The 24,361-nt window shown below is 58.3% G+C and overlaps 1 protein-coding gene across 4 annotated transcripts; it reads right to left on the reverse strand.

Annotated features, from left to right (window-relative positions):
- Window positions 1-1,884: 1,884 nt before the first annotated feature.
- On the reverse strand, window positions 1,885-22,541 carry NLGN3 (neuroligin 3). Of its 4 annotated transcripts, none has more exons than XM_086469669.1 (7): window positions 22,064-22,541; window positions 20,894-20,953; window positions 13,766-13,825; window positions 11,225-11,374; window positions 9,321-9,506; window positions 3,149-3,938; window positions 1,885-2,722 (listed from the first exon to the last, which is right to left on the reverse strand). In XM_086469669.1, exons 1-7 carry the CDS (start codon window positions 22,539-22,541, stop codon window positions 1,885-1,887), a joined length of 2,562 nt encoding a protein of 853 aa, XP_086325795.1. The 4 variants fall into 4 exon arrangements, with proteins under 4 accessions (XP_086325795.1, XP_086325798.1, XP_086325796.1 ...); XM_086469672.1 differs by lacking the exons at window positions 13,766-13,825; window positions 20,894-20,953 and adding exons at window positions 12,642-12,679; window positions 14,358-14,367 and having other exon boundaries at window positions 22,064-22,385; XM_086469670.1 differs by lacking the exon at window positions 20,894-20,953.
- Between the last annotated feature and the right edge of the window lie 1,820 nt (window positions 22,542-24,361).

The raw sequence follows: 24,361 nt of genomic DNA on the forward strand, positions 1-24,361 counted from the left end.
GGGCTGGGACAGAGTGCAGGGCTGGGGTGCGCTGGCTCTAGGCAGTAGGGCCAGCCGGCACCGGTGCGTCACGGCCGCCAGCGTGGGCAGCGTCTGCCAGCCGGACCGTCTTGCACAGGGACGAGGTATGGTGTCAGGGACGAGGTATGGCATCCCCACAAGTATCTGTCCCTTCCTCCTGCATCCCCAGGCCCCGGGTGCCAGCGCTCACCGTGGGGGGCTGAGACTGGTGTGTGCCGTGTGAGTTCCCGGGCAGCCCCTTCTGCACGCCTGGCTGCACGAAAGCCCCCTTTGCCTTGTGCCTCGCTACCTGCAGCTGTGTGCGGTTCAGTGGCCACCACCAGCCCAGTGGGTGCCCTAGCCCCACAGTGGCTGCTCCCAGCCCCATGCAGGCTGCATCACGCCCAGGGGCTCTGCTCAAGCAGCCCCTGCCCAGGTGTCTATCCCGACCGCATGCCCCAGATGCCAGAGCTGAGGTCACCCTGCGACAGAGGAAAGGCCCCAGTGGGAGCAAGGTGGGAGACAGAGTCACTGCTGGTGCGTGGCTCACCCTGCTCCTGCCAGCCCCACAGAGCTGCCCACCCCTGCTGCAGGCTGCAGACTGCTGGCTCTGCTTTCAGGCAGCAGCGCAGGCAGGGAGGGCACAGCACAGCCCCGGGGCAGTGGTGAAGGGACATGGGATGCGGGAGCAGGGCAGGGTGAGGAGCACTGAGACCTGGTGCCAAGGGGATGCCCTGGGTTGATGGGGGTGGGCAGACAGTGCTCACAGCGGGTGATGCCCACGCGGGGCGGTGGGTGGCACTGGCCGGTGGTGACAGCAGGGTGGGCCGGGGCTGGGGGTGCTCGAGGGCAGGCCGTCAGGTAGGCTATTTGGCTGAGATATGTGGGCACCGGCAACAGCGGAGGGAGAATATAAAAAATACAAAAGAGCATGGCCCCACAGCACAGGAGGCAGTGCCCTGCCTGGTGCCTGCCCACGGCAGGCGGGGCCCGTGGGGGGCCAGCATCTCGCGCACACGCTGGCTTCTAACTGGCTTTTTATTTTATATCAAGAACACTTGGTTTTAAAATCTTTACAAAGGACAAAACGCGGCAACTCCGTTAGTGTGTAAAGAACTAAAGATCTGCTTAAAAAACGTCTCTGCAAAGAGAAACGACTGACACAAAAGAGATCCTCTGCAGCGCAAAGAGGGGCAGAGGTGCCAAGTCTCCAGCCTGGGGCCCCGCTCCCAGGATCACTGAGCCCCAGCACTGGCCCCAGTGCCCGCACCCAGCACCGAGTCCCCGGACCCCGCCCACTTCCTCTGCCTATAGCACCATGGCCTGGGGCCACTTCTTGACACAGTGAAGGAGCCTTTTCCAGGGCACTCCAGATGCCAAGCTGCCTGGGGATGCCCGGGCACCAGCCAGGAGGGACGCCCCACCCTGGTCAGTCTGGTCGGTTCTGGTCAGTCTCGGGGTGCTCAGCGGGCGCAGCGCTGGGGATGCGATCACCCCGCGGGGAGGCGCAGTCCTGGTGTGGGGAGCCCCGTGGTCACTGCCAGCAGGTTCCCCCTGCCCGCCTGTACCGGTGTATGGGTGCAGGGGCTATGCCACGTTCCCCCTGCAACCCACCAGTGCCCCGGGGCAACCTGCAAGGCCCTCCGGCCGGGAGCCAGGAGAGTCAAAGCACTTCTCAAAAGTTAGATAGGAACAAAAGAAAGCGCCAGGGGGAGAGCGGGGCTTCTGGTTGCGCTGGGACCCCGCAGGTCTCCGGGCTCGGTGCTGCACGGTCCATGGGAGCTGCCCCTCTGTCCGGGGGCTCCATCAGCCCCGCAGGTCCCTCTGCCAGTGTCTGCTGCGTGCGTGTGCGTGCGTGCATGCGTGTGCGCTGGGGGCGAGTAGCTATACTCTGGTGGTGGAGTGTGAGTGCGGGAGACCTGTGCTGTTGAAGCCAGCGGTGAAGGTGTTGTAGGGGTGCAGGGTCTGCAGCCCCACCAGTGAGTTAGGGATCATGGTGATGGTGTTGGGGGTCATGAGCGGGATGTCGTCCGGAGAGCGGCGCAAGGTGAGGGTGTAGTCGGGTAGAGCAGCCAGGCGCAGGGCGTCGTGGGGCGGCACGGCCTCGCACTCATGGTGCCCCTGGCTCACCTGCAAGGAGGGCATCTCCTCATCGGGTGCATGGGCGATGTCATTGGTGGCACCACGCTGCGGGCTGGGCTGCCGGTGTGTGTCCTGCCGGCGTTTGTCCTTGCGGTAGTAGAGGGCGGCAAAGGCCAGCACATTGAGGAAGAGGAGGGAGGCTCCCACAGCGATAGTGACGCTCAGCTCGGTGGAGTAATCACGGGGGCTCTCAAGCAGAGTGCCTGCCTCCTGCTCCGGGCTCCACTTCTCCTTCCCATTCTCACTGTTGTAGGCAGGTGAGATGGCAGGGCGCTTGGTGGTCCAGATCTTGCCATTGGGCCGGCGGGTGATGTGGGAGTGCTGCGTGGTGTCAGGCGGTGGCACTTTGGTGGTGGTGGAGGTGTAGTGGAACATATCGTGCAGGTTGTAGAGGTGGGGGACCAGGTGCTTCCAGAAAGCCACCTTGGTGGCCCGGTAGTGGTCACGTACCCGTGGCTTCAGCCCAATGTGCAGGTACAGCTGGTCGCGAGGGTTGTACTTGGACCAGGCCACCTCCTCAAACCGGTTGGCCTTGGTGTGGATGAACTTGGTGTCCTGGGGGACAGGCTTGTTGGGATCCCTGAGAAACGCAAGCAAAACAGAGCTAGCACCAGGAAAAGCTGGAGAGGCAAGGAGGGAGAGCTGGATGCAGAGATGAAGGCTGGAGGGACCTTTGGCAATGGTGGAACAGGGTGGGCTGGCAAGAGGTCCTGCATGGCTGGGCAGCACACTAACCCCGGGTCAAGTCTCACTCATGATAACCCCGGCCAACCAACCTCCCCACCCCTGCACTTGGCCGGGTCCTGTCCCAGGGGCTGGCCACACTCAGCTTCTTGCTGTGTGGTTGATACCTTGACCCCAGTGAAGGTGCAGCACATGAACCTCTGGGCACGGGGGCGCACAGTATCCCACACCAGGCATGACACCCCACAACCACAGCACAGTCCCAAGTTGTGCAGCTGCAGTGAGTGCAGACCTCCCAGGCACAGCACCCATCCCCACTCACCCTGTCTTGGCAAAGTTGGTCCAGTAGGTCATCACCACAGCGCTGAGCATGACGTCATTCTTGGAGAAGTTGCAGGGAAAGAGGTCTGTGGGGCCAATCATGGGGATCCCAAACACGTAAGGCACCTCGTCCCCGTGGGCCGCATCAGACCACGCAGGCTTCATCAGGCTCTGGCAGTGGTGGTAGAAGGCGTAGAAGTAAGTGGGGGAGCCATAGCGGGCGTGCAGGTCAGCTGTCACCACCGACGGCTCTACCCACTGGTGGTCAGTGAAGAGGGCCACCAGAGTCTTGCGACGTGTCTCGGGGTTGTCCCTGTCAGCCCAGTCTGTGTACATGAACTTGATGGTCTCCCGCAAGGTGTCCTTGCCCTCAGGGTAGCCGTACAGGTTGTCTACAAAGTTGGAGACTGAGTAGTCAAAGTCACTGCCTGAGACGCCATCCTCGGGGTCTACTACGCCTTCCACGAACTTCAGCCCCTCACCCTGGTTGACTCCCAGCATGATATCATAGTTGAGGAACTCGCCCTGCTCCATCAGGATCTCTGGGTCATCCGGGATCACATCCCCATCAATGACCGGCCCAAAGGCCACGTGGTAGCGAGCTGGCTGGATGTCTTGCTCCACCAGCTCCTTGGCACTCTTCTGCCGCAGGCAGTCCACCATATCCACTGTGTCCAGAACATTGCAGCCCACCTTGTCAGCCAGCATGCTGGTGTACTTCACAGGCTGATAGTTCACCGCCCAGCTGGAGAGCGCGGAGCCGCTCTGGATGATGGCTCTCTGGAAGAGACCTGCAGGACATGCAAGGAGTGGAGGAAGCTCACAGTGGGGTGAGTGTCATTCCAACACCACAGCGCTGCAGTGCAGGATGCAGTGTGGAGAAGGCATCAATGCCCTTGGACCCCAGCAAGGACCCAGAGCTCCAGCTGGTGCCTGGTATTGACCCAGGCTGTGCTGCCCACTAAGCCAGACACAGGGGGCTCAGCTCAGGGCCACCATGAGGGTGGCCACAGCTGGGCATGCAGTAGGTGCTCCTGACAGCAACTAAGGACTGCTGTGCTCCTGGAGGAGCCCATTGCAGGGGATGGCCTGGCATCCCTCTGTCCTGATGCAGGGAGGAGAGGGGCCGTGGTTGCATCACAGCCTGACCTTGTTGAGCAGCCTGTGTTGTCCCAGCCACCCCCAAGGACATATTGCCTGAGTGTACAAGGGGCACACGCTGCCCCTGGCTCAGTGCCCTCCTGCAGCCCAGGGTGGCACCTGCTTCACTGAGCAGCAGCAGGAGGGTTAATGCCTGGTCGGGGACACTTAACCCTGCATGTCCCACCCCACCGCTTTGTCAGGTTCCCCCTCACCCCCTCCCTGCCGCTTCCTGCCCAGCTGGGGCTGCTTGGTGCCAATCCGGCCCTGCAGAAGCATGCTGCCAGCTGCACAAAGAGGGCCTTTCTGCCACTAGGAACACAGAGGGAGTGGACTTTCGCCCTGGAAAACGGGGCCACAAAGGCCCTGGCCCAGGCAGAGGAATGCATGGCTGCGCTCCAGTCCCTTGTCAATGGCGCTTGTGCTCAGAATACAAAGGGCTGTGAGGAAGAGGAGCCTCCAGGGCGACCAAAGGCAGCCGGGCTCAGGGTGCACCCTGAGGTCCCTGCTCTCCAGCCAGCTCTTTCCTGCACCCCAAGTGCTGCCTGCGCCCTTGCCAGACCCCAGCACTCAATTGATACCAGGGACTGTCTCAGGCGGTCCCCGAATGCTGCTGGTGCAGCAGTGTGGTCACCACGGGGCTGCCCCTGGCCCCCTGAAATGTGGAGTGCCTGTGTGAGACCCCCTGTGCAGCCAAGGCTGTGCCGCTCTGCAGGGCAGCATGCACCTTCCCACAGCAGAAGTGTTCAGAGGCTGCTGGCTCCCGGCTGCCATGTCCATAGCTCTTGTCTGCATGCACAGTCCTTGCTCTGACAAGTACCTGACGTACAGTCCCATGCGCTGGCACAAAGAGAAGTCACAAGCTCTGTCAGCTCCCAGTGCCCTAGAAAGCCGTACCCAGCCTACAGGCTGGAGACTGGCCATGGGTTTCCTTGCTCTGCACCATCATCCAGTGCCAAAGAGCCAGGACGGGGGTTCCCTGGCTCCCAGGAGATGCCGACCCAACAGCACCTATTACTCCCTGCCCTGCAGCAGCATCACTTCCTGGACTGACCCACTGGGCTGGGCTCTGCCACTGCCCACCCCTGCCTGGGGAAGCACGGGCGGCTGGTGTCACCAACAGCTAGTCACATCCCTGGTGAAGCCCCTTCGCTGCGTTTCTGCATGGCCAGGTCCCAGGAGGACCCAGGAGTCTGTGAGAGCCCAGACCTGCCTTGTCCTCCCCCTCCATGCCAGCACCCAGCTGAAGCCTGACAAGCACCCCAGAGAGGCATCACCACCCTGCGGATCACCCCAGAGCCCTCCAGCCTGCTGGGGCCCAGGCAGGAAGATGCAGCTCTGCCTTCCCTGCCTGTTCCTCTCTGAGGTGAGGGTCCCGACACACCCCGCATCCTTCAGAGCTGGCTGCCATGGCACAGTGGAGCCAAGCGGTGGGACCAGGGCTCTGCTGGAGAGTGCCTGGTGCTGCAGGCTGCCACCAGCTCCTGACTTCCCCTTCACTTTGCACAGTAGCTGAGACTGGAAACACCTCTGGGATTGTCTGGGCTACGCCCTGCTCAAAGCAGGGTTCTGGGCACTTTGTCCAGGTGAGGTCTGAGCATCCCTGGAGCTGGCAGTGAAGGGCAGCAGCCTCCATGGAGCAGGAGATGCGGCAAAGGAAGCAGAAGTGGTTTGCCCAGCAGTGTCTGCTCCTGCCCTGGCATGGCCGGCTGAGGAGAGAAGCAGCACTTAGGTCTCTAGTGAGGAATCCACCCGCCTACAAGGTCTGAGGCTGGCAGGGGAGCCGTGAGTCTCCCTGGCAGCCAGATACAGCATGCACTGCACCAGCCTCCAGTGTCTGCCTCTCACAGTGCCTGGCAGAGCAGGCACAAATTAGCAGCTTCATTAATAGCTCTTGATCACTATGAGTTTTATTTTGATGTGATAAAAACAAACCCGCCTGGTCTGCAGGCTGCATCTTAACACAGCTCCGAGACCAAGCTCCAGAGCTGGCTGCCCTGTCTCTGGGGAGATGGGTGCTCTGGCACACGGTTTTTTTTGAGGTAATTTTATGGCCATTTGCTTTGATGAGATATTGGCTGCAGCACCGAGTACTCCCCTCCCACCTCATAGCATTTACAGCCAGCAGCAGCTCCCCTGCCACCGCAGCGAGGGTGCCAGGCACCCAGTACCACTGCGATGCAGAGGGGACCACACTGCAAGCATTGGGGCTGGATGGGACAGCAAAGGACGTGGCACATAGGTGCAGGGTTTAGTGGCAGAAAGCCTAGTGTCACCTGAAAGGTGCTATATTGGCACAACAGTATTTTTCATGGCTGGAAAGGTAGGGAGCAGCCCCTCCAATCTGTCCCCAGCCTCTCTCCGTGCTACTCCCTCCATCCTGGGCCCATACAACTGGTTGGGGTCACCCAGGCAGTCAAGCACATGGTCCTGCTTCCAAAGAGGTGTCACCATCTGGCCACAAAACCAAATCTGCAGCCTTGGGGCTGCCCTGCCAGAAGCACTCAATCCCAGAGGAGACTCCTGGACCAAGAGCATCTCCCTGCCTGCCTCCCAGGCACTCCTGTGGTGGACAGGAGCACCCTAAGAAGCATCGCAAATGCCTTACATCCAGCGTCCCCTCTCTGGCCTTTCATACTCAGTATGGGCAGAGAAATCCCTTTTTCTTTCTGCAGGAGCTTTCAGACTGTAGAAGACTCCCCACTCCTGTGCCATGCTGCCCAGGGTGCCTGTGCAAGGGCAGGAGGACACGCAGAGCCCCAAGTATCCACACAGGGATGGCATGGCCCCGCATGCACCCCTGCAGCCACAGAGCATCCCCTGCCCTGCCTGCTGATCAGAAACTAGTCTGCAAAGATCTACCCATGCTCCTTTCCTACACACTGCTCAATTAACCATCTAACACAAACAAAGCATCCTCTGGCTTTAGCTGTCAAAAGCATCTCCTCCTGTGAGCTAGAGAGCTGATGCGTGCTCCGCATGGCTCTGGGTAGCTGGGAATCCTACCCCAGGAGCTCCAAAAGTGGCGAGGGCAGCCCTGGTCCTGCCCTGCTTTGGCATTGCAACATTGTCAGCCGCTCTTGTAGGTATAACTCACATTTTCCATGTTCTTAAGCTTATTAGAGTCTAATACACATTAATATTTGTCCGAGTCACCTGAAGAGTATGGGGCAACAGCCTCAGGAGCTTGCACGGGGGGAGCAGGATGACAGAGGGGATGACTTCAGGCACTGCACGCTCACACAGGAGCACAGACTGAGCACAGGTGTCCTGAGCACCCTGGGGCGGCAGGGAAAGGGGCTTACCCAGAACAGGTGTGTCCCAAGTGGGCAACAGCAGCTCCATACATGTTGCCAGGGCTGGATCACTTCAGCTTTACATGCCTTTTTGTTTCTCCCTGCTTTACTCAAACATGTGTGAGTGTGATGCAGTGATGGGCCATGGCAGTATCTCTCAGCCTCTCCACTTCGGTTTTGCTGGCCCGTCCAAGGAGAGGCTGGCAGCCAGCTGCAACTGCTGGGCACCCTGATGGGCGTCAGGGATGGGTGCAGAGGTGCGGACAGCCTGTCAGCCACACTCTTGTCCCTGGGAAAGCCATCAGTGGGAAGTGAGGCCCAGCATGGTGATGGGTCTCTGCATGGCGGGTGGGCTCACCACAGGGCAAGCGATCTGACAGAATCAGGCAAGCTTAACCAAAAAGGCAGCTGGAGAAATCTGGAAGAGAGCTGTTTCGAGCTTGCCTTTGAACAAGGTCTGGGCTCAGCAGGGCGCCGCCCTTTACTCCCCACCATGAGCTCAGGCTCTGCCACCTCTCACCACAGCTAACACCAGCCTCGTGCTGCCCACAGCACCTGTAAACTTCCACATTGAATTCTACCAAGCATACCATGAAGCTGGTGCTGGTGCAGCCACCTTCGCAGCAGCCTGGGCTGAGAACATTACTTTCAATATTGGGGCAATCAGTCCATTGACAGATCCCAGGGCCAGAGGAAGGCTGCTCAGCTTTGCCAGCAGCCTGGCCAGTGGCAGACTCCTCTCATACACCCTCTGCCATGCCATCGGCCCTGCTGAAGTTCTGAAGGTCTCCTTTGTTCCTGTGCAGCTCCCAGGCTGTTGAGCAGGGCTGCAGCTCTTTGAAATGGCTTCAAGTGCATCTTTATGCATGTCTCTGAGGTGCAGATCATGCCCATGTCCACATGTGTTCCCTTCTTCCCTGCAACACGCTTGAGGACACAGCACAGGAAGAGGGAGGGCTGCATCATATAAAGCCCCTGTGACCAAGTCCCTGGCAGGCTGGTCCCCTGTGGACCATGTCCAGTTCAGACTTTGCTCCTGCAATTTCCTTTAGGAACTTTATTGAGAACACCTCTACTCCCATGGTTAATTTTTTTCCCCTGCCATGTTCAATTTAAGTGTCTTTGCAGGTGGTTTACATGCATTTGCTCTTATGCCAACACAATCTTTTAGTGCAAATAATTCCTTTCTTTATCTAGAGTAAACACTCTGCTATATTTACAGATATCAATCATATCACCTCCACCAGTGTTTTGCTAGTCGCAGCACTTCCAGCTCTCCCAGTCTTGTAAGATGGGATCCGTCATTCTTCCCCAGGCTCGGGTCTGATTTCCCTTCTATTCCAGTATGAATGCCTTTCCTAGCACTGAGTTCTATGCTCCCGGTGCCCTGCCTGATGCCCTACACTCTCTCCACATCTGCATGTGGGTGATCCTGGGTGCCTGGGCAGGGCACCACCTCTCCCCACGCTCAGGTGCTGGCCCTGGGCTGCAGCCCTGCACGCTGGGAGCACCAGCTCCATCCCTGGCTCCCACGTGCTCTGCCACTGGCCTCTCCCTGCCCACAATTAGAAGGCTTTGCTTCCTGGCCCTGGGTCAGGCTCTCAACGAGTCACTAATTAAAAAGCAGCCCTGACTTTGCTAGGGTGGCCAGCGGTACCCAGGCAGGCTCCCTTCCCTGGGTTAGCAGCGGCAGCAGGGTGCTCAGCGGCAGCATCCTCAGGGACATCTGGCACCTACCTTCAGAGTGGTGGGAGAGGGTGAGCAGGCTGACGCAGGAGGCACCGATGCCAGAGCCGAAGACAGTGATCCGCAAGGGATCTCCCCCGAAGAAGGCGATGTTCTCACTGACCCAGCGCAGCGCCTGTATCTGGTCCAGCAGCCCGTAATTGCCCTTGGCAGCCTGGTCTCCCGTGCTCAGGAACCCTGAGGGCCAAGGGGAACCCAGTTAGGGATGAGAAAGCAGGGGATGTCCTGACCTCCCACCCCCCCTTCCCCAGGCCTAGGGGAGCTTCTGTGGGACCCTGTCCCACCCCAACATGACACCCCACTATCAAGAGTGTCCTGTGAGCACTAAGCTGCAGCAGAGACACCACCAAGCTTCAGCCACCCTCTGCATGGCACAGAGGGGCAAAAGGCTGTGAGTGCAGCTGCAAGCCCCCGGGATCCTGTCCAGTCAACTGCAAGCAGTGACAGGGTGATAGGCACAAAGCCTGTCCTACCCAGACCACCACCTGTGCTAATAATGCGTCAAGACGTCTCACGCATGCTCCAAGGAAAGCCAAGAAAGCACTTGTGGCTACAGGCAGGCTCACTGTGTGCACAGCCAATGCTTTCCACGGACTAGCATGGCCTGGAGGAGGCTCTATAAATGGACAGAGGTGGTCTGGGCAGAAAGGAACCAACTGCAGCTTAAAATACAAAGGCTCTCAGTGAGGAAGATGCTGAGAAATACTTTCAATACCAAAGGGAACACCCACGATAAGCTATCAGACTTTCGTTTGCTTTGACTCAAAGCAGGAAGCCAAAACCATGGTCCTGAGGTAAAAATCCAGGCAGGTAATTCCCAGCAGGCAGGGAGCAGCGCCACTGCTGCTCCAGCACTGGAGGTGCTCTGGCCAGGCGCTCTGCAGCACTTCAGTGGAGATGACGATGGCATCATTTAAGTCTTATTTCATATTGTGACTTATGTCTCCTAGATTTGTACCTATCCATCTTAATATTGAAAGGTCTTTAAAAGTCTTTTTTTTTACTGAAAAGCCCATTTTCTACCAGGTAACTGTCATCTTCCCCAAAAGACTATGGGGTCTGGAGGCTGTCAGAGAGATGTGCTGCCCCAGGTACTGGCTGGGAGCCCAGCTGCCTGGGGAAAGTGACTTGCCAGGCTGGATGGCTAGGAAGAGAGCTGGCTGTGCCAGCAGCTTGGATGGGAAGGAGCTCTCCCCAAACTTCCACACCCCTTTTTATCCCTGCTGCTAAGTGAGGCAGCAGTGATGCTCCAGGGAAGTCTCCTGTGTCCCCAGGGGTTTCTGCTGCAGCAGACGGGACCACACTGCCTTTTGACCCTCTGTCCCCATTTTGCCTCTTTAGGTCACCAGTGCTTGTGAAAATGGGACTGCGACCCTCCTCTATACAGCACCTGACACCCTTCGGTGACCCGCTCTGCAGACAGCCTGGCCACAGTGGGCATCTACAGGGGTCCCAGCAGCTCAACCAGCTTGGAGGCAGTCTGTGCCCAGGGAGGGAGAGTGTCTAGGTCCCCAGGGGCAGGCAGGCAGTACCTGCTGGCAGCTCACTGCTCCGAACCCTCTCAGGAGGAGATGCTGGGTAAACACATTTATTATTTATTTAACTACAGACCAATATTTGCTTTCAGCTGAGCCAGGTTGTGTAAATGAGCCTGGAGGAGACGGTGCCAGGAGCCAGACGATGCTGCAACTGCCTGCTGGGGGCACTGCCACGTGGCACCCTGCTTGGTGGCCAGGGCAGAGGGCAGGGGCAGCGCTTGCAGTGCAGCCCCCATCCTGCCAGGCCCCACATCCCCCACTGCCCCCTTCCTGTCTGGTTCAAGCCCAGTTGGCCCTGGGGGCTAGTCCCGCTGCCCAGCTGTGCTGGCGGCACAGCCCACGCTGGCCAGCCCATACCAAGCACTCCAACGCGGTAGTTCAGGGTGATGACAATCACGTTCCCGTAGCTGGCCAGAACGCTGCCGTCTATCATGTTCCCCGTGCCCTCCATGTACGAGCCACCATGGATATACACCATCACTGGCTTGGCCCCGCTGTCCCGGATGTCTGGAAGGAGAGGTGGTTAAACACAGGACCCCGCTGACGGCCACAGCACCCTGCCTGATAGGCAGACCAAGGACAAGGGCAATGCCAGCTGCCAGGACCAGGAGGGGTCTTAGGAGCCAAACCCAGAGCTCTCCTGGGGGACACAGTGTGGACCTCCAAAGCCGACTACCACTGAACCAACCCCACCAGCCCCTCTCTGAGTGGTGACAGCTGCTGCACCACCCCCACACTGCTGTCCCCTCAGGGGTCTCAGCACATGCGGGAAAGATGCTGGCTGAACCCAGCTGCTCTTCCCCAGAGCCAGGCTCTGGCTGCATGCAAGAGCCAGACCAGTGGCATCTTCATTCCAGGTGGGAGTTGCAGAGTCCAGTTCTGGGATGCAGTCCCATGTCCCATCTTTGGCTGGACCCAAGCCCTCAGCTCTGTGAATCCCAGAAGCTGGCATTGCAGGAGGGGCAGGGATGGGGGTGTGCAGGACCTGTAAGGCGGGGGACTCTGGTGGGTGCTCCAACGTCTGACTCTCCTGCCCCCACTTCCTACCCCCTGGGAAGGCAGAAAACTGCCGGCTGCCCAGATATGAACCCATGGCACCCCAGTGCCCAGACATAGACATGGTGATGAGGCAGACACTGTGCGCATGTCAGGGAGGTGAGCACCGCATCCGGATGAGGACAGGGCATGAGGCATGGAGTGAGGATGGGGAATGGGACCCTGAGGACCAGGGAGGAAGGACTGCAGGAGCCTAGGGGACAGAGAGCAGCCATGCTCCCTCTCTCGACTGGCCCTGTCCAGGGGATGTCCTGCCCCTTCTGCCCCACTGGCCTGGGATCCCTCATGGAGACAAATGCAGGTGTGAGGGAAGAACACCCATGCTTGGCTCCTGGTACATCTCACCCACATTACACAGACGAGGTGGTTGCGCCTATCATGGAGATGGTGCCAGGTCCCACATTCCTGTGGTGCCCAGCCCTTTCCTGGGATGGTGAGCCAGTGCTGATGGCCTTTGCCCTCCCTCATGCTCAACAGCTCCCAGCACCTTGCTTAGGTGGGCTGGCATCACCTGCTGGAGCTGCTTGGCCTTGGCTGCCCTGGCCAGCTGCTGCTCCCTGCCTGCCTCCCTCATCGGTGCACCATGCCATCCTGGCAGCCAGCCCTCATGGGGCTGGGACTCCCGGGGACCAACTCAGTGGGGATGCCCAGCTGGGGTGGACATGTTCCCTCACACCCACCTAACCCCTGCCCATGTCCACTCCTCCCGGCAGCTTGCCCATTGCAGGGGGCAGCAGGGCATGTGCCCTTTCCTCCCTGCCACAAGCTCCCACGGGCACACAAAGGGACATCCTTGCAGCAGAATGGCAGCAAAGTGTGGCAACGTACCAGGGAATAAACAGCTCCTAATTGCTGCAGAGCATTTTAGCGTGCAGGGATTTAGCACAGTGAAGTCACTTAGGCTGAATGCCAGTTTATGCCCTGGTACAAGAGATCCTGGGGCACAGGTTAGTGGGAGAAAACAACAGGGTTTTGGTACTGCCAAGCAAAATCTTTTAATCTGTTTCCCAGATCCTAAACACCACCTGCCAGGCCATGCTCAAGCTGCCCTGGGACTCCTGCACACCATGAGGTTTTACTGCCCTTGGCATGCTAGGGCTGCACCCTGACCGACCCTTCCTCCTGCCCCTCTTCACATCCCTGCAGCCAAACGCACCGACTCCGTAACCTGCAGATGAACACCACCGTTTTACTAAAAATAGCTTATTCTGCAGCTTGTTTAGTCCTGGCATACATCTAGAATCACATCTGCTTGAAAGCCCACTCGCTCTGCTTTGGCTGGTGCTGATAATCTGGTTGCAAGCAAGATCTCACTTGTGTTGGGTGGTGAAGGACAGAAGTTAACAGAAACCATGTCCGGTCAGACCTTGGGTCTCCTGAGCACAGGCAGGTGCCCTGCAGGTGCCAAGGGTGCCAAGCTGTTGGCACAGTCACCCTGCGACGGGCAAGGGTGGAGGGGGAGGTTACTAGCTCCCAGCTGCATGTCACCGACTCTGTGGAGGGATGAGGCTGGAGGTGGGATGTGACCAGGCTTGGGGTGAAATGGGCCCGGGTACCCGAGGGCTCCTCTTCTCCCAAGCTGCCATGCTTCCTCCCTGCCCTTGCTCAAACAGAGTGGGAGCAAACTTCGAAAGCAAAAAAATCCCCTCGAGCTTCCCCCCGTATCCTGAGGAGGGGAAGGGCCTGGGTGCCCTGCACAGCCAGCCAGCCTGCCCCCGGCCCCGTGCAGCTGCCCCGCACGGCAGAGAGACACACACAGGGCTCCCTGGGGATGGCAGCGGATGGCGGGCAAACTGAGTTGCTTTGCGTGTCATGCAGTGGCAGCCTCGAGCACAGAAATACCTTCGTCTTCATCACCGTCATTATCCGCTAAGTCCTCGCCCTGTTTCTTAGCGCTGGCTCCTAGGGACCAAACACGAGGAGACAGAACAAAAAGGAAAATGAAAGGAAAAACAAACAAACAAAAAAAACCACCAAACCAAAACAAAAAACCAAAACAAAAAATAAAAGAGAATTCAAAAATAGCATGATAGCAGAGACGGTGGGGCCAGGCCTGCGCCCCACAGCACTGCTGGCTACTCACACTGCACCTCTCCCAGAGCCAGGGCGGCGCAGGGTATGGGCAGGACTGCCCTGGGAGCTGTGCCAGGATGCCACTTCACCTGGATCCCTTCCCAGATCCTCCCCGGGGAGCGCTGGGGCGGCAGGGAGGAGGAGAGTGGGCCTGGGGCAGCATCAGTGCTGGTGGTGGATCAGCCTCTCAAAGCACTCACTGATCCTCCTGCACCCCAGCCTGGCCCCTGCCTGCTCGCACACCGTCGGCTCCCTGTGCGGGGGCAAGGCTCCCTCTCCTACCGCCCAGGTGTGAGCAGGCACCCTGCTCCCAGCTCTGCTGCCACAGGGACAACCGTCCCCTGCCACAAGCAAAGCCCACGTGATGGGTCCTGCCCATCACCCCCGTGCGGTGGCATGGCTACAGCCACAAAATACCAGTGCCACAGCAGGAGACTGCCACTGCACGCTGCAGGGAGCCATCGTGATGTGTGCTTCCCTGCACTGCTCGCCTCCATCCTCTACCAATTCCCTTCTTAAAAGACTACTTGCACGGTTCACCAAAGATTGCAAAGGCAACAATGAGCTTGCCCTGACCAAGGCAGAACTCTAAAAACATTGGTTTCTGTAACGTCCCAAATGCCTTCCAGTGTCACATGACCCTCAGCAAATCTGCAGTGCCAGGGCACAAGCTAGGCCAGCAGCCCCAGCCCGGCGCTGTGGAATGCTGTTGTGGATGGTGTGCACGAAGCGCAGTGCTGCCTGAGCTGCAAGCAGCCAGCGTGAGCCAGGAGAGATGGCCTGTGGCCTGGTGGGGAGCAGACGCAGTGCAGACCTGTACCGTGGCCCTGTGGCTGCAAAGGGCTGCATGCCCTTGTGGGCACAAAACCAAGTGGTGCCATCACTGTGCCCTGCAGCCCCGAATGTCAGGAAGAGGCTGTGTTCTCCTTATCCCCTTACAGCTGCAGGCCAGTGCCTGCAGTCCTTTGTTCCCTAATACCTGCACCAAAAAAGTTCCCTGGGTGATGGTGACCTCACAGGTGACAGCAGGATTTTCCCCGTGCAGGACTGCCTGTGCTGTGCCCGTTCTGTCCATGACCTCCCCCAGATTTGCAGGGCTCTAAGGTCCTGCCAGGCACCCAGCTGATCCTGGGGCTCTGCTGCCATCACCAACCGGCCCCATTGCCACCGCAGCAAGGGTTTTGCATAGCCTCTAGCAACGCTCCTACAAGCAAGGGGCAGCCCTGCAGCTGGATGAAGCTATGATGAGATGAGCATGAAACTGGCTGGGAAGACAAAATCGGGGCATCGTTCTCACTGCCAGTCTGTGAGTGGGATTCTGCAGGTGACATGGGTGGCAGCATGGAGGGCGGCAGGATTTTAATTTAAAAGGAATTTGTGATGGGGGAGTGAGAGGTCTGAAACAGCCTTGGGGCAGCTCCATCAGGGCAAGAGGCTTGCACAACATCTTAAGCAGCCATGATCTGCTGGAGAAAGTCCAGAGCAGCAATGACCAGAAGTCTAGAAAAATCCAGCAGGTGAGAAAAGTTTGCAAGAGGCTGAGTCACACGAAACCTGGGAGCAGAGGAGTGATGGGAGCTACAGCAGCATCCCAACATATGAAAGGCCAGTGCGAGGTGATGAGGTGGAAAAGCAACTCCCTCTCTGCTGCACAGAGCACAAGCAGCCCCGGAGCTACATGAGACAGGTTGAAGCTGGACAAGAAGAAAACCCTCCTGGCACAAAGGACAGGAAAGCACTGGAAGAGGTGGCCTGGGGAGGTGTTTAAGAGCAGGTGAGAAACACTGCCAAAAGAGGTGAGTTAGAGCTGCTCCTGCCCAGGTCTGTCTCTGTCTGCCTCAAGAGCTGTCCTTATTTTCTCCGACTTGGAGTTCACCTCCTGACCTACCCCCTCTATACCCCAGTCCTGCCTCCTCCTGCTTTGCCACCCAGCCATCCCCTGAGCTCCTCACATCATTATCCTGTTTTCACTCAATGCCACCCCCATCCCTGCCACCTCTCACCCCAGCACCCTAGCCCCAGCATCCCCTCTTCCTCCTGTGTCCTTCCCTGGCACTCCCTCCCCAGCCCACCCACCAGCTGCACGCTCAGCTGGGCATGTGCGGGTGCCCAGCCTATTTGCAGGAGGCTGCAAGTTTGACCTACTGCATCGTCATTAGGAAGAGCTGCAAGCCCAGAAAGCACTTAAATGACAAAGTACTCATGCAATATTTGCTAACTTGTGCTATGTGCCAACCTCCTTGGTACTGCTCAGGGATAGGGATTTTTCTCTCATGAAGACCATAGGCAGAGAGCCTTCATCTGCACTGTGCTTCAGAGCTGGAAGCCAATCACAGGCAGCTGGAGATCCCTTTCCACTGCTGAGGGCCCTGGTGCTGTTAAAGCCCCAGGACTGGCCAGACTGCAGAACCTCCAGCCCAGTCTCCTGCAAGGGACAAAGGTCTCCATGCAGATAAGGATGGAGGAATGGGCTATGAAGAGCTGTCAGGCTCTAAGAGAGGGCAGTGGACAACATCCCTGTGATCTAAGCAACTGTCCTGTCTGAGCAGGGAGGGATCCGGCTGGAGACCACCACCCCGGAGCTTAGGGATGGCTGGGAGAAGTCTAAAGCAACCTGAGCATCACACACTGCAGAAGGCACAGTAGAAAGAAGCGCTGGGAAGCTAAGCAAAGCAGGAGTGGAATAATGCAGGCCAGGGGGAAGGGGAACAGCAGTGACACATGTGCATGGCAGATGTAAAGCACAAGCCTTCCCCATCAGCAGGCAGGAAGGTGCCAGGGTGGCTGGGGTTACGGTGAACAGAGGCTGCTACAACCAAGTGGGCTTTTTGCCTCTATGTTGTTCATCTCCACGACAACCCACTGATGCCCCACAGCTCATGAGAGCAATTACAGCTTCACTTCCCTCACCCATCCGTTGCAATTTGCTCCATTACCTCCCTCCGCCAGTTATTGCCATGTTCAAGGACACCCATACCAGATCTTCCTCTGCACTGGCAAAAGCCACCATGCAGAGCCCCGCAGCACCTCCTCTCAGGGGATAGGTTTAAGCTTGTGGATTCACAGCTGGAAAAACGACAAGGACTCATGACTCTTACTCTCCTTATCCATCAAAAACTCCCTCCGCTAACCCAGTGTGAATGCTTATTGTGCCGCTTCACTTTAAGCTGACTGAAGTGACATTGTTCAGGCCGATAGGAAGGATGCATATGCTCTTATCTAAAGGCTCTAGGAAGATTTAAGCTCAAGTTGAGTAAAAAATAAAATCACTTTCCCTGAAACAGGGGCATCCATGCCAGATTTATGCTATCTTAAGTAAACCATGCCAATAGCACTGACACCAGTGCAAACAGAGATAAAGGAGGGCAAGGAACCTCGATCCTTGGAGCTTTTGCACTCAGCATGGTGTGATTAAGAGAAGAGCAGGAGCCTGAGCTGACACCTTTTCCAGATCAAAATGTCCGCTCAGGGTGGCCATGGGCAGCCCCAGCATTCTCTCCTCAGTGCAAGCTCCCCAGGGCACCCACTCCCACAGAATAACCGCGATGCCACAGGGAGCAGAAGCCAACAGCAGTGCTTCCGCCTTGTCTGATGGCCACATGCACTCAGAGGCACGCATGCTGGTAGCCACACAGGCCCAGGTGCTTCTCCAGGAGCTACAAGGAATGGGACCAGGACTGATGACAGCTGTTGAACCTGCTGTTGCACAACCCCACGGGCAGGGGCAGCTCCCCTGGGACCTGTGCCATGTGGCCCCTCCAGCCATCAGTCCTTGCTCCAGGACTGCAGCACACCTTGGTGCTGCCCTGCCTCCCCCTGTCCCTGGGTGACGCAAAGAAGCTATCTCCATCCTTGAGCAGAGTCCATAAAAGCACTGCATCTTCTCACGCTCTGCTGCCTCCACCAGCACAAACACCTACGCTCACCTTTGCAAATCTCTCCCCGGCGTGGAAGTGGAGCACCAGGGCAGTGGTCTGCTCCCAGCTAGCCCTCCAAAGTAGCAGGCTTCGCAGGAGGATGGCGAGAAACCTTCCAGCAATGGAGCACTGCAGAAGTCACTCAGCTGTAGGGAAGCCTCAGCTGGTACTTGAACAAATTTGCTTCTTGGAGAGCAGCAGAGAAGCCACAATGCTTTTCCCACAGAGCAGCTGAAGCACATCCCAAGCCCAGGAGCTGCTGGGAGCCCCAGCCACCCTCAAGCAGCAGAGCAAGACATTGGACTGGCACGTTTGTCTCCACAGCATCGTGGACTCTGCACAGCCCCAGCCAGAGAGATTAGGGCAGTCGCTACTAAAAAGCGGGGAGGGCTGCTATGTGCAGGGCAGCCACACTTTTCCCCTCCAAAGATGACACCCACCTCCTCATGCCCTGCAGCAAGGCTTGCCCAGGCTGGTGGTGGAGGGCAGGGGAAAGCATTCCAGCATCTGTCACAGCCAAGCACGGGCTGGAAGTGTTGGCAAAACAAAGCAGAGGATAGAACTGCATTTTGCACATAGGTACTGTACCGTGTGTGTGCATACATGCTCTTTGGGTGTGCAGTGTTATTTTCACAGCAAAACCTGGGCCTCAGCACTGTCAGCTCCCTCAGCACCGTCAGCTCCCTCAGCACCATGCACGGCTAATTATTCTCAAAGCACTGCTGCCCTGCTTTGCTCCCAGAGAAGGGCCCAATATGTATGGAAGAGATTAGCATGTAGGAAATTTCCATATAGGAAATTATTGTGGGCAACTGGGCAGTGAAACAGGATGTTTTTCTGTCCCAGGGATAAATTATGATAAATTCTCAGTCTTTTGGCTGCTATGAAATACACTGAGCTTAGAGGTGCCAGAAATCATGAAAACTCCAGTAAGGTGTGAGCTGACATATTTTGAACCACCAAAATACTGCACAGGTGCCTGCTCTGCAAGAGGAGAGTTTATTCACTGCTTGTATGTGGCCTTAGAAATAATAATAATATTCCAGAATGAACCAATGTTCAGATGACACACAGTCTGAGGAAATCAGCACTGCAGGTACATTATCTTCATCTCATTACTAACATTACCAACCCAGGATACATGACAAGGGGCAGTGGAGCTTCCGTGTCTCATCACAAGTGACTCAATTAATTTGAGTCAATAGCCACCAGAGCCGTGGCTGGAGCTGAAGGGCAGAGCCAGTGTCTAGGTCCTTATATTCCCAGCACATTACGTCTAGATGCCCAAATGGCCGGCACTGAGGATCTGCTAGTCCATGAGTTAGAAGAGCCCACTGGGGGCAGAAGGCACACCAGCTCCCTGGGGGGTGACCAGAGGCAACCGCAGATGGGCTGCAAAGAAACCCTGCCCGTGAGCAGAGCCGGCAGGCAGGGAAAACCAGGAGACTGGCACACCCAGGGTGTTTTGCTGTGCCTTATGTTGTCCCCCTTCTCCAGCCATAACCCGGATCCTGCTTCCCTGGCGCTGGCTGTAGGGCTGGGGGTGGCAGGGGTCCACCAGCCCCAGCAGCCAGTGGGAGGGCCGGGAGAGGAAGTGCTTTGAAGTGACTGGCGATCGCTGGCACAGCCAGCTCCGGAGGCAGCGTGTGGAGACTCCCTAATGTGCCAGCCCTTTCAGGGGCAGCCTTGGCAGTCAGAGAGATGGCGTGTGAATAGCCAGGACAGCAACAGGAAAAGCAAAGCAAAGAAACCCAACAACAGAACTGGGGGAAATGGCTGGAAGGAAAGCGCTCCCCAAGCCTCCAAGCCCAGCTGCGCCAGCTCTGCCAACCCCAGGGGCACAGGGAGGCGGAGGCCAGGACGCAGGGACCCCACTGCTGCCCAGGATGGCAGCCCCTACCCACCAGACACCCTATCCTTGCACTGAGCCTTTCAGAAGAGCTTGGCTGCCCAACCACCCACACATCCAACTTTAGGATACACAGAGCAGCCAGGGCTTTCCCTGCCTGCAAGGGGGCCATGCGGTGAGACGAGCAAAGCATCGTGTCTGGCAATGGGCCGAGCCAGCTCCTATTTGCATGTCTCCACTCCTTGGTCCTTGGCACTGGCCAGGAACACAGGATCACTTTGGGGCAAGGGGGGCTGCACTGCCCCTCCTTGCCCCAAAGTGCAGAAGGATGAGCCCTGTGTGGCCCTGGGGATGGAGGCAAGGCAAAGCGGAGATGTGTCTGAACTGGAGGTGCTTGTCCGCCCATGAGGCAGCTGAGGCTCAGGAAGGATGGTGTGCCAGGGGGTGGAGAGTAGATCCTCACTGGCAGGGCTGGCAGAGGCATGGGGATGTGAGCAGTGGGGAGCAGCCTTGGTGGGACCATGGGCTGAGGCAGAATATGGCAGCATTTTCATAGCCAGGAGAGGTTTCATGCCTTTAATAGCGAAGCTTTGGATACAAAATGATGGGGAAAGAGCTCAGCCCAGGATGGGCTGCAGTCCCCTATCACACAGGTGCTTCCCTGAGCAGGTCAGTACACCCCCAACGGGAGATGCACCCCTAAGGGATGGGTGCATTTACATGCTACATGCCATCAGAGGCTCCCCCTCATACCCAGGGGCTGGGAGGCTGCTATTGCCAGTGGGATGAAGGCGGGAGTGTGGGCTCAGCCCAGGAGAAGCTGTTCTGAAAGGCCTGGAGCAACAAGAACATCCTCCCCTGACCTGACCCCAGACCTGTGCTCCCAGCCAGCACCGGTCCCAGCTCCCCCGGATGGGGAGTGGAGGTGGATGGAGCATCCACAGAGCTCCTCCAAGAGGGAAGTGGGGGGGTGACAGGGTGGTCTGCTCAGAGGGCCCGGATCTGGGTGGCAGCACAGAGAGGTGCCGGAGGAGCATGCTACAGGCCAGGGGCTGGCCAGGCACCCTCTCACTCTCTCACTCTCTCTCTCTTTCCTCTCTGTGCCTCTCTGCCGGTCGGCTTGCTACATACCTCCTTTCCTACATATTTTCTTGTTGGGCTTTCGGGTGCATTCCTTGGAAATCCGTTTTACTGTAAAATGAATAAAAGACTACAAAATAACAGGAGGCTCACTGGCGGGAGTGGGCATGCAATCACAATCACACTGCCGCCCTCCCGCCGCCCCTGGGACCGCGGGAGGTGGGGAGGGAGCATCGCCGTGGGAGGAAAACTCTGGGCCAGCCGTGCTGGGCAGGAAGGAAGGCACGATGCATCCCGTGGCCAAGGGCCCCAGGGACAGAGAAGTGGAGCCAGCTGGCCTAGGAGAAGCCACTGGCCCACCAGGCTGCTCCACCGTGCACAGCAGACCCGCTGCGGGTCCCTTCCAACCCACTGAAAATCCCCGGGGGCTCCTGTTGCGGTGAGGCTGGGGCAGGCGCTTGGGCAGGCGCTGCCTCCTCTGCCCTCTACTTACAGTTCAGGTGGGATCCCCTACAAAGGAAAAGGTTAGACAAGGAGGCACCCAGCACTGCCCAGCCTCACCCCAACAGGACCATGCCCCATGGGTCCCCAGCACCCCAGGCTCATCGCTCTGCTGCCATCCCGCTGGCAAACGGGGGGCAGCCAAGCAATACACCTGCTGGTGCCCCCAACTTCCTCTCCAAACCAGGGCCCGGAAAAGGGCTCTGCGGTCCCTTCCTTGCCGGAGCATCTCCCCAGGGAGAGGCAGAGAGTGTTCCTCCCAGCTGCAGCTGCAGCCCACGCCCACAACTAGCGCATGGACCTGGGGAGGGTGAGAAGGGGGGAGGAAGGACGAACCCGAACCAACTCAAGACAGAACCTGGCACTCGGCGCCTGGGGAGCACAAACCAGCTTGTCGCTCTGTGGATCTGTGATCAGAGAGTCGGATTCAGATTTAGCAACACAAGAAAGGAACCCGTGACGATGCCATGGAGGTGGAGGGGGGGGACCGGGAGGTGTGGAGGAGCAGGAGCATGGGAGACAGAGAGGGCAAGAGATAGCTGAGGGCAAGAGGGCGAGCTGCGTGGCCAGAGAAAGCTTTCCACAAACAGACAGCATGCTGCAGGGTCCACAACCACATGCTCCAAACACAACACCCAGGTGAGACCAACCACTGCTGGGGTGGGGCGGAGCACGCACCCCCCTCCCCCCGCTCCTGCGGGCACCCTGGTGGGGACTCACCATCCTCCGTGGGGATGTAGATGTTGAGGTACAGACAGTCCTCGTTGGGATCCTGGATGTACGTGGCCACGATATCCAAATTGGAGGTAAACCAGATGGGCAGCATGATCTCAGGAACGGCATTGTGGATGTTCTGGGGGCAGACCGGCGAGAAGTGGGTAGCATTCCTGATGCCTGACCAGGATGGTGGTGGCTCGGGGGGCATGAACCTCTTCTCCCCGATGGGGGGCGCGGCGTAAGGCACCCCCAGGTACTGGTCCACGGGCCCCAGGATCTCGCTGGGCAGTGGCACACGCACCCCCCGTAACTTCCCATAGTGCGTGTTGACAGTTGGCGAGTAGACCTGGCCCTCCATCTGCACAACCACGGAGGCGAAGCTCAGGACCCAGAGGGTGAGATGTAGGTCCCAGCCAGCCACCACCTCAGGCACTTGGAGAACAGGGGGCAAGAGAGGGCTTCTCCAGAGTGTCAGCCACATCGTCCGGGAGAAGCAGCACCAACATCCAGGCCTGAAGCTCCTGGGGTGAGGACTCAGGGCTTCCCCATCATACCAAGCCTCTGATTTGCCCACCAGGAACACACGGAGCAGGAGAGCCGGGAGTCAGGAGCGCGCAGCCCAGCCACACCTTCTTCTGAGTGAGTCAGGAGCACGGACACAGGGAGATGTGCCACTGCTCCTCACAGCCTGCCAGCTGCCTGCTGCTGCCCACCTGCCAATGGCCCAGCCCGGAGGGGACGGTTGATACTGTGGAGAGATGGAGGGAATTAACAGCAGACTTGCTGTGGGAAGAGTCAAAGAGCTGCAGTGCAGAAGGAGCCAGAATCCCTGCACAGACCCTCCCACCCATGGGTGCTTGTTGGCTCTGCCACTGCCTAGGCAGGTGGCTCTGGGAGTAGGCAAGCGTGGACAGCACAAGTAGAGCATGTGCAGACACCCTGACTGCATATGTCCATGCCTGCACAGCCTGTCCCCAGCACTCGGGGGTCAGCCCTGTCCCTGCCCTGGCTGGGTGAGCCCCACAGCCACCCTGGGCAGCAGCATGGCACCCTTGCTTCACGCTGCAGGAGTGTATCAGCAGTAGATTATGCGTTCCAAGATAAGAAGGACAATGCCACTTCCCTGGCACCATCCCTCCCACAAGGAACCTGTCAGGCACCACTGCTGTCCAGAATGGTCTCTGCACAAGAGCCCACTGGCATCTCTCCCCTCCTGGCTGAGCTGAAGCCACCTGCACGCCCATGCCGGCAGTCTGTGCTCCTCACCTCAGCTCCATCCCAGCATCACCTCCCTCTCTGGGTGCCACCACCCCCCCTCACACACCAGAAAATTAGGCTCATATGTCCTACTCAGACACCCACCTCACCTGCCCACATGGTCTCAAGCCAGCTTTCTCCCTCCACAGGCCGCTGGCCGAAGCGGTAAGACCCCAGGCACAACCTGTGTGCTGGGCAGGCAGGACAGGAACAGCCAGAGTGCTTCTGGGCAGCGTGCCCCTGTGCTGGCACTGCAGCCTCCCTGCCAACCCCTCCCTGTCCTGGCTGCCTCCCGGCCACCCGAGCAAGCTCCAGAGAGGCAGAGTTCTGCTTCCACATCCCCATGCCAGGCTGTCGACAGTGGGGAGAGCAGATGTGGCAGCCCCCTGTGGGGTCTGTGGGGAAGGGAGGGAGCTGCAGGCAGGCAGGGCAGGCAGAGACTGCAGATGGGGACCTGCAGATGTATGTCGGCGAGCAGAGCTCCTTTGCCAGGGAGCCCTTGCTGGCAGAGGCTGTGTGGATTTTCAGTGCTCTGCCCTTCACCTCCCTGCACTGCCTGCCGCATTCAGGGCTTATGTAAGTGGCCCCCCCGCCTCCCATCACCAGCACCAGCACCAGCACCGCTGCTCCCGGGGGACCTGGACAAGGGGAGCTGTGGAGGCTGTGCTCCACTAGTGCTTGCCCTCACCCCGACCAGGCGCGAGCAGCATCAGCCGGAGGCTGGCTCCACACCTTGGCATCTTTGCAGCCCAGTCCTGACTGAAAATCATTGCTTGGTGGTGGGTCAGAGGATGCTTATTGTGTCTCAGCCACAAGTCCTTACCCTGGGAGAGATGGCAGCAGTGGCAGGACACCTCTGTTTTGCCCCAGAGCATCCTTACATGCCCACCCAGTAAATCTCTCCCAAGCTCAGAGGGGAGCAGAGTTGACTTGGAATTATTGGAGCACAAAATAAGGGCTGTATGCAGATGGGAGTACGTGGCTCCGGTGGATGGTGGAGACTCAGCTGGGCAGGGACTCCACGAATGGAGAACACCTCATCCA

This window comes from Leptosomus discolor, chromosome 9, assembly GCF_034619465.1.
Source record: "Leptosomus discolor isolate bLepDis1 chromosome 9, bLepDis1.hap2, whole genome shotgun sequence".
NCBI lineage: Eukaryota > Metazoa > Chordata > Aves > Leptosomiformes > Leptosomidae > Leptosomus > Leptosomus discolor.

What these genes read in the sequence shown, in the direction of transcription:
- NLGN3 (XM_086469669.1), bottom strand. Translation starts at nt 22,541, where the DNA reads ATGTGGCTGACACTCTGGAGAAGCCCTCTCTTGCCCCCTGTTCTCCAA. An exon ending in GAAAATATGTAGGAAAGGAG is followed by an intron (nt 13,826 to 20,893) that starts GTATGTAGCAAG and finishes TTTGGTCCCTAG; the next exon opens with GAGCCAGCGCTAAGAAACAG. An exon ending in TGACGGTGATGAAGACGAAG is followed by an intron (nt 11,375 to 13,765) that starts GTATTTCTGTGC and finishes CTCTCCTTCCAG; the next exon opens with ACATCCGGGACAGCGGGGCC.